Here is a 10,000-nt window from a genome sequence, read left to right on the forward strand (position 1 = left end):
TCCTTCTCTCCTCAAACACAATCAGTCTCTGACTTTTCTTTGAATAAATAAATATTTAAGAGGCGGGGAGGGGGAGGGAGGGGGAGGGGGAGGGGCCGAGGGTGGCGAGGGGGCGTCGGCATCAGAGAGGGCAGACATGTTTGTTCACTATTAGCATCACTTTAGAAACAAAGTGCTTTTCTCTGCCTGGATCTCCTGTGTCACATTTTGATAAATGGTTTCAATTTAACAGCTGCTCAAGTGTCACACTCTATCTGTGTGTTTGTGTGTGTGTGTGTGTGTGTGTGTGTGTGTGTGTGTGTGTGTGTGTGTGTGTGTGTGTGTTCTCTGATCTTAAAGGAGCAGTCTGTGATTTTACACAGAGAAAACTCAACATCTTTGTTTAAGAAGAAGGTTTTATCTTCATTATCTATATTTACTTGAGACTTAACTCAGTGACACAAAGTGACCACACGAGGCAGTAGAGGACCAGCAGCTCCTGTGTCCCTGTGAGCTAAAATCACTGGTTTACAGACAGACAGACACAGACAGACAAAGACAGAGACAGAGACAGAGACAGACACAGACAGAGAGAGACAGACAGAGAGAGACAGACAGACAGACACAGACAGAGAGAGAGACAGACAGACAGACAGACACAGACAGACAGAGACACAGACATAGACACAGACAGACAGACACAGACAGAGAGAGAGAGACAGACAGACACAGACAGAGAGAGACAGACAGACAGAGACACAGACACAGACAGACAGACACAGACAGACAGAGAGACAGACAGACAGACAGACACAGACAGACAGACAGGGAGAGAGACAGACAGACAGACACAGACAGACAGACACAGACAGAGACACAGACAGACAGACAGACAGATAAACAGCTGTTCTCTGGATAACAACAGTCTCCCCCTGCTGGCAGAGAGCAGTCAGTGCTGCCAACAACAGGAGCACAGAAGCCTCTGAGCCACTGTGAGTGACAGCTGCTCACTGGACCATACCTGAGCTGACCTCTGACCTCTCACACACACACACACACTGACCTTAGGTAACCTCTCAGGGTCTCCAGGGTGACGAGGGATGACCTTCTGTAACCTCTGGAAACCATAGTCTATGGTGGGTTCATTCAGGGCTGTGGGCGAGAGACACACACACACACACAGAGAGAGAGAGGTTAGAACAGAGTGGTGCTGCCTTCAGGGAACCTGGGAAATTTAACCTGTGGAGAAAAAAAGTGTGTTTGTCTGTGTGTGTCTCATGTCTCTCATGTCTCTCAGTGTCTCATGTCTCTCATGTCTCTCAGTGTCTCATGTCTCAGTGTCTCATGTCTCTGTGTCTCATGTCTCTCAGTGTCTCATGTCTCTCATGTCTCAGTGTCTCATGTCTCTGTGTCTCATGTCTCTCAGTGTCTCATGTCTCTCAGTGTCTCATGTCTCTGTGTCTCATGTCTCTCATGTCTCTCAGTGTCTCATGTCTCTCAGTGTCTCATGTCTCTGTGTCTCATGTCTCTCAGTGTCTCATGTCTCTCATGTCTCTCAGTGTCTCATGTCTCTCAGTGTCTCATGTCTCAGTGTCTCATGTCTCTCAGTGTCTCATGTCTCTCAGTGTCTCTCAGTGTCTCATGTCTCTCAGTGTCTCTCATGTCTCTCAGTGTCTCATGTCTCTCAGTGTCTCATGTCTCTCAGTGTCTCATGTCTCTCATGTCTCTCAGTGTCTCATGTCTCTCAGTGTCTCATGTCTCTCAGTGTCTCAGTGTCTCATGTCTCTCTTGTCTCTCATGTCTTTCAGTGTCTCATGTTGGCTCCGCCTCTTGTTCAGTCTAAGGATGATTGACAGGGTGAATGTATGTCATTTGCATAAGTCAGTATCTCATGAATAATAATAAGGCGTCCTCTCAGTCCTCTCAGAGTCTCAGAGTCTCAGAGTCTCAGAGCGTCGTCTCCTCATCTTATTTCCATTAGAACAATATTTGTTTTCCGTGGAAAACGGCGGCAGCTGCTAAATCTAATCTGTGAGAGCGGCCGCGGCGGTGAAGAGGGTTCTGAGGCCGCCACGGTTTCTGAAGGGTGACAGAGCGAAGCCGCCGCCGCCGACACGAGCCGCTGCCATCTTGGATTGCTGCCCTTTTTTTTCCCGCCTCCCAAACAGGAAGCAGCGAGAGCACAATCTATCAGCCACGCTTTGATTGATGCATCCCGAAGAGACTGTTATCAGAGGAAGAAGCAGAACCACCAACCATCACCAGGGGGACGCTCAGGAGGCGGAGTCTAAATCATGACATCATCAGTCACATGACTCCAGAGAGAGACAGAAAGCTCCGCCTCCAGGAAGTTTGAGTGACTGAAGGTCAAAGTTCATGTTCACCAACAGTTCACACACACACACACACACACACACAAACACACACACAGTGTTTAATGAACCTGATGACAGGCAGCTTGGCTCCGCCCCCTCATCGCGTCCTCTTATTAAAGTGACACTGACCTCTGACCTCACTGAGTGTCTGTAGCGCCCCCTACTGTCTGTCAGCCAATAACAGAGGCTGATACACACAGAGACACACAGACACACACACACACAGAGACACACAAACAAACACACACACACACACAGACACAGAGAGAGAGAGACACACAGACACACAGACACACACACAGATGAAGACAGATTGCCTCTTCAGTGTAAACAGATGCTTCTTCAGGTCCAGACATCAGAGACACACACACACACACACACACCCCCACACACACACACACACATCAGAGCCACTTTCTCTGTCCTAATTTGTATCGATTCTTCTTCGTCTCTGTCTGATGTTTTTTATAAATGAGGAGAGGAGGAGGAGGACATCAGTGTGTATGTGTGTGTGTGTGTGTGTGAGAGCAGAGGTGCACTCTGGGACATCAGTGTGTGTGTGTGTGTGTGAGAGCAGAGGTGCACTCTGGGACATCAGTGTGTGTGTGTGTGTGAGAGCAGAGGTGCACTCTGGGACATCAGTGTGTGATGGCGTTGGTGAAAGTGTTGTCATGTCTTTGATGATTAGGCTCCGCCTGTTTCATCATCTCTGATCTCTGTGGACACTTTAACACGACCAACACATTACCCATCAGCCCCTGCTGCGTGACTGATGCAGGTCAGCGCCACGGGTTAGCATCTCGCTACAACACTGATGATTCTACTGAGGAGGAGAGAGGAGGAGGAGGAGGAGGAGGAGGAGGAGGAGGAGAGAGGAAGAAGAGGAAGAAGAGGAGAGAGGAGGAGGAGAGAAGAGAGGAGGAGAGAGGAGGAGGAGAAAAGAGGAGGAGAGAGGGAGAGGAGAGAGGAGGAGAGGAGGAGGGAGGAGGAGGAGAGAAGAGAGAAGGAGAGAAGAGAGGAGGAGAGAGGGAGAGGAGAGAGGAGGAGGAAGGGTCTGAAATGGACCAACTGATTTATTCTGAATTTGGTTTGAAGTGTTTGATCAACGACAACCCTGCACTTCCTGTTTCTATTCAAACACACACAACACAACAACAATAACACAACGACATTAAACGTAACATGGACAAAGAGACAACAGTGTCTTTAAAGATGATTGACAGACTGAAACCAGCTCAGATATTTCAAAGATTAAACTCCGCCTCCCCTGAGACTGAAGCTCCGCCCCCACGCACAGGAAGTTAATCAGAGAATAATTATCTCTGAGCGATGAGACGAGTGCCTCAAAGAAATAGTTCCCCCCCGAGGAGGAGCGTCGCCCTAAAGTGTCCCCACAGAAACAGCTCATTACTGACGTGAGTTCCCACGACACACACACACACACACACACACACACACACACACACACACACACACACACACACACACACACACACACACACACACACACACACACACACACACACACACACACACACACACACACTCACACACTTCTGACCACCACACCACATCAGTGTGTGTGTGTGTGTGTGTGTGTGTCATCAGTCACATCACAGGTAGATAACGATGTAACCTGTGATGCGTTCACTTGCCCTGGTTTCTTTAAAGTCAGAACAGTTTTATTCACTCGCTCGTCTCGTGTCATAATCTGTCAATGTAATCTCAGATTAGCATCGCAAAAGACGTCCATTGTGAGGAGGAGGAGAAACGTGTGGAGGCGGGACATGGAGACGGAGGGGGAGGAGTCAGGCCTGTGATGAAGAACGCCGTGACATTTTCTTATCACACTAAACAGACGCTCATGTGACCTTTGAGCTGCTTTGAATGACTGAATAATCTGAGGAATAATCTGAGGAATAATCTGAGGACAGATAAGACCACGTCACCTGTGGACAAAGAGTGTGAAGGACGAGGACAGGACGTCTGTCTGCTTCACTGACATCAACAAAGACAAGTCACATGACCTCAGACCTGGTCCACACTGGTCCAGGATCAGCTGACACACACACACACACTCATGGATGAGCAGCAGGGGGCGGAGCCTCTGTTGCCATGGTAACTCACCGGTGTAGACGAAGCGTCCCGGCGCTCCTTTGCAGAACTGTTTGGATTTGTAGGACAGTGTGACCTCTACGACCCCGGGGATGTGACGGGGAGGAGTCTGGACCCTGATGGCGTGAGGAGTGATGAGCTGCAGGGACAAGACAAGACACATTTGTCCACACTTGTCCCTACTTGTCCTTACTTGTCCGAACATGTCCAGACTTGTCCCTAATTGTCCGTACATGTCCCTAATTGTTTGTACATGTCCCTAATTGTCCCTACTTGTCTGTACATGTCCCTACCTAACTTGTCCGTTACTTGTCTGTAACTTGTCTGTAACTTGTCTGTACGTCAGTGTCAGTTTCTCACCTCGCTCCAAACCAACATGGTTCCAAAGACGACCTGAAGTCCGTCAAAGAAATTGTCCCCGATGAGAATCACTGTGGCTCCTCCTGTCGTCCATCCTTCACTGGGACTGATGGCTTTGATACAAGGGGTGGCTGCTTTATATAGGAGACATGAGAGGACACATGTGAGGAGACATGAGAGGACACATGTGAGGAGACATGAGAGGACACATGTGAGGAGACATGAGAGGACACATGAGAGGAGACATGAGAGGAGACATGAGAGGACACGTGAGGAGACATGTGAGGAGACATGAGAGGAGACATGAGAGGACACGTGAGGAGACATGTGAGGAGACATGAGAGGAGACATGAGAGGACACGTGAGGAGACATGTGAGGAGACATGTGAGGAGACATGAGAGGAGACATGAGAGGACACATGTGAGGAGACATGTGAGGAGACATGAGAGGAGACATGTGAGGACACGTGAGGAGACATGTGAGGAGACATGAGAGGAGACATGAGAGGAGACATGAGAGGAGACATGTGAGGAGACATCAGTCTGTGTTCCGCTCAGTAATGAAGGATTCTAAGAACAAATCTTTTAATCCACTGATTCTAAAGATTCTAATGATTCAGTTTGATCCAAAACAACGACTTTACGAGTCACTAGTTTGTGTCACGTAGAAAAACCATGTGACCACAGTTGTGATGACTCCGCCCACACAGAGGAGGAGGAGGAGCTATGAAGTCATGAACTGGTTAGAACTGGAAGTGAAAAAAGAGTTGTATTTATGTCAACATTCACACACACACACACACACACACACACACAGAGACACACACACACACACAGACACACACACACACACACACACACACACACACAGAGACACACACACACAGTCACACACACACACACACACACACAGATGAATGTTGCTGACTGTTAAGTCTTCACTGAAAGTCTCAGCACATCTGTGTCAGGGAGCGTTAGTTTTGTCCCTCTGGACGCAGCAGACAGGTGGAGACACAGGAGGTCAGCTGACACTGCTGTGTCTTTGATCAACAACCTCCACCCGTCTGCTCCTGCAAGTAGGTTAAACCAAAGCACACAGCTCCATCAGCAGCAGCTCCTGGAGGAGCCTGCAGAGGGAGCCGTCTGTGAGACCACACACACACACACACACACTTTTAGAGTTTGTTTCACGATGTTGTCCGTCCCAGAGGGGTGGAGACTTTGTGTGAGGACTGAGACGTCTGGAAGTCCACACAAACCGTGGATTTAGGCTAGTTTTCACCTCAGAGATATTATTGGATGACCTGATAACATAAGCTCCACCCACCTGGGATTGCAAGTAGGTTAAAACAAGCGAACACATGACGCCATCGCTCCTGGAAAAGTCTCAAACTTGTAAAAGAAAAGTGGAGGACGACGAGAGACAGACGAGGTGTTTGATGTTCACTCCTGAACGTCCCAGACAGGTGGGGTTTACTAAAATGGTGAGAAGTGAAAGCTGATTGTCTTCCACGCAGAGAAACTTGTGTTTAACTCCACCCGTCTGGTGCTGTAAGTAGGACAGAACAAACTCAAAGTTTGAGCAATATTCATCAAACCTGGTGAGTTTGTTTTACTCAGCTGCAGGTGCCAGGTGGGTGGAGCTTTCCTCACAGCTCATCAACACTCAACACTCCTCTGGAGTTTATTCTCCTGGGGTGCGTTTGATTTGGTCACCACAGACACACGTCTTACCTTCAGACGGGTCCAGGCGTCGAGCGCGGCGGCCATGTTTGGAGTTGTTATGGACGAACATGTTGTCTGACACGGCGAGAACGTGACCGTCAACGTTCACTGTGGTGGATACAACCACCTGTGGACACACACACACACACACACACACACACACAACATGAGAGGAAACATACAGAAATGTGTGTGTGTGTCTGTGTGTGTGTGTGTCTCTCTCTCCATGTGTGTGTGTCTCCATGTGTGTGTGTGTCTCTCCATGTGTGTCTGTGTGTGTGTGTGTGTGTGTGTGTGTGTGTGTGTGTGTGTGTGTGTGTGTGTGTGTGTGTGTGTTACCTGGAACCTCCTCATGTCTCGTGGGTTCCCAGCGTTCTTTAAACAGTTCTGGTTACATTTGAGGAAAAACTTGAGGAAGAATCTGAAAAGAAAACCCAGGACACATGATCAGGAAGTTTGATCCTTCAAAATAAAAGCTTATGCTTCATAGATGATGTAAAACAACAAACATAATAATAATAATAATAATAATAATAATAATAAATGCCGACATGTTCAGTTTATTGATGAATTTAAATATTGATAAAGATGACTGAGACCACACCCCCCGAGTTACAGTGATTTTCCAGTGGTGATGGAGTATTGATCAGGAGGAGGAGGAGGAGGAGGAGGAGGATGAGGAGGAGGATGAGGAGGAGGATGAGGAGGAGGGGACAGGATGGATGACCACTTTAATACATTTCCCTCCACTGTGTAACCTGTGCTCATCATAAGCCCCTCCCCCTCACACACCCCCATGGACCACTTCCTCTTTAATTGTCACATTATCACAATAATAATGTGAGCAGTTAACAAGCAGTGAGGTCACACACACACACACACACACACACACATAGAGACACACACACACACACACACACACACACACACACACACACACACACACACATAGAGACACACACACACACACACAGAGAGACACACACACACAGAGAGACACACACACACACACACAGGCATACATCTACCTTATAGAGGAGGCGTGGCCTCAAACCAACTCCAAGGGAAGTTTGGAAGGGGGGTGACACTGTGTGTGTGTGTGTGTGTGTGTGTGTGTGTGTGTGTGTGTGTGTGTGTGTGTGTGTGTGTGTGTGTGTGTGTGTGTGTGTGTGTATAGATGATGTCACCCTCGACCACACCCAGTGCACTATGGGAAGCAATTATGTTGAGCTCGGATTACAAGGCCCTGATGAACACACTCACACACACACACCTACACACACACCTACACACACACACACACACACACACACACACACACTCCCTGGAGTCTCTCTTATTACGTTAGACCAGAGAAGAAGAAGAAAAATCAATATTTCAGCAGGAGTATTTTTAAACGCTGTCGCTCGCCCCTCACACTTTGATTCTCTCTCTGTGAGGAGTCGCCCCACACACACACACACACACACACCCCTGCTTTACCAGCTAACACATTACCAGCTAACACTTTACCAGCGAACACTTTACCAGCGAACACATTACCAGCTAACATGTTACCAGCTAACACTTTACCAGCTAACACATTACCAGCTAACACTTTACCAGCTAACACATTACCAGCTAACACTTTACCAGCTAACACATTACCAGCTAACACATGACCAGCTAACACATGACCAGCTAACACATTACCAGCTAACACTTTAGCAGCTAACATGTTACCAGCTATCGCTTACCGCTTCATCTTCACTCTTCATCTGCTCATGTTCAGGAAACTCACTCAGGTCACATGACACACACTCAGTCAGGCCACGCTAACCTCATGCTAACAGGTCTGTGTGATGCTAACAACATGCTAACATTGGTCACTTCTTTGTATTACTCTCTGAATAGTAAAAATGGTAGAACGTCATTATTTGCCACTAACAGGGGAGTGGTTAGCTTAGCATTAGCTTCATTTAAATCTGATCATCATGATTTCACTGATTTATGATCAATGACTGTTTCTTTTCTTCAAGACGTTGATGCTTTAAGAGCTGATGAAGAGTAAGTGGTGTTTGTAGTTAGAGATAAATGTTTAACTATTGATGAGGGACGGATTACACACACACACACACACACACTGCTGATAAAGAGTAATAATGATGCAAGCGTTACAAACTAAATGTAATTTACAATATTTTGCTAATAAGTCCACACACACACACACACACGCGCACACACTCTCACTCACAAAAACACACTCAGAGGCGGTTCTAGAGTCTGTAGGGGCCCTAAGCACAGATCCCAGGGGGCCCTTCCTTCCACGTGTTCATCACCATTATGTTATAAATAATCTGACACCAACTTAAAATGTATGACTTAAATGTGAAGAACAATAAAATACTGTAAATAGCTTTTTAAAAACTATATAAACTTAGTTAAAAAAATACATTACACTGTAAAGAACCCACATTATAAAACAATATAAATATATAGAACAATAAAATACTGTAAATAACTGAAAAGAGGTTAAAGTGAGGTGAGTGTGTGTGTGGCGGCAGCCAGCAGGGGGCGTGGCCTCTGGCAGTGTAACCGCCCTCTGTTGTGTTTGTGCTGACGCTGCTGTGTCATCAACAGTGTGAAGAACACAGAGACAGGAAGTGACAGCAACACTTCCTGTCAGGGCAGCTAATCACACTTACACACTCACACACACACACACTCACAGAGACACACACACACACTCGCACAGACACACACACACACTCACACAGACACACACACACTCACAGAGACACACACACACACACACACACACTCACACAGACACACACACACACACACTCAGAGTCACACACACACTCTCTCACACACACACACTCACACACTCACACAGGTGTGTTTTCACCTGCTCACACACACACAAACAGAACAACAGTTAAAAATAAAGACAACATGCATAAATTAGCATAGATAATGAGGAGCTGGGCCTGGTTAATATGCAAATGAGGTGAAATAAGGAAACACCTGCTGTCAAGAATTTATAAGAAGATTCTGGGAAATGATGAAACATCAGGATGAGACGTGTGTGTATGTGTGTGTGTGTGTGTGTGTGTGTGTGTGAGAGAGAGAGAGGGCACAGTGCCAGCTCGCCCACTGATCATCCCTCAGTGGGACAGAGTGACCGGTCAGTGGACAGGTGAGAGAGTCACATGACCCACAGAGAAGAGAGAGGCCAGCCAAAGGAGAGAGAGAGAGAGTGTGTGTGTGTGTCTGTGCGAGTGTGTGTGCTCTGCTGCTGTATACACACAAACCCTCCGTCAGTCTGAGAGTTTGTTTGTGACCTATAACACAAGTTACAGACTGTAGCTTTAACACTAGATTACACACAAGCACACACACACGCACACACGCACACACACACACACATACAGTCCCTCTCTCCCGTTTCAGTTCGATTTTGA

General features: G+C 47.2%; 1 protein-coding gene across 1 annotated transcript in view; it reads right to left on the reverse strand.

Moving 5' to 3' along the window:
• LOC310940920 (transcription factor COE1) overlaps nt 1-10,000 on the reverse strand; it is a gene marked incomplete at its 5' end in the record, with an annotated part of 38,997 nt that overhangs the window by 6,630 nt on the left and 22,367 nt on the right. Inside the window, 5 exon segments of the mRNA XM_083905974.1 lie at nt 1,043-1,131; nt 4,482-4,608; nt 4,830-4,963; nt 6,564-6,681; nt 6,894-6,975. Coding sequence (XP_083762100.1) covers nt 1,043-1,131; nt 4,482-4,608; nt 4,830-4,963; nt 6,564-6,681; nt 6,894-6,975 — 550 coding nt within the window.

The sequence above is a fragment of the Microchirus variegatus genome, assembly GCF_963457635.1.
Source record: "Microchirus variegatus genome assembly, chromosome: 19".
Taxonomy (NCBI): domain Eukaryota; kingdom Metazoa; phylum Chordata; class Actinopteri; order Pleuronectiformes; family Soleidae; genus Microchirus; species Microchirus variegatus.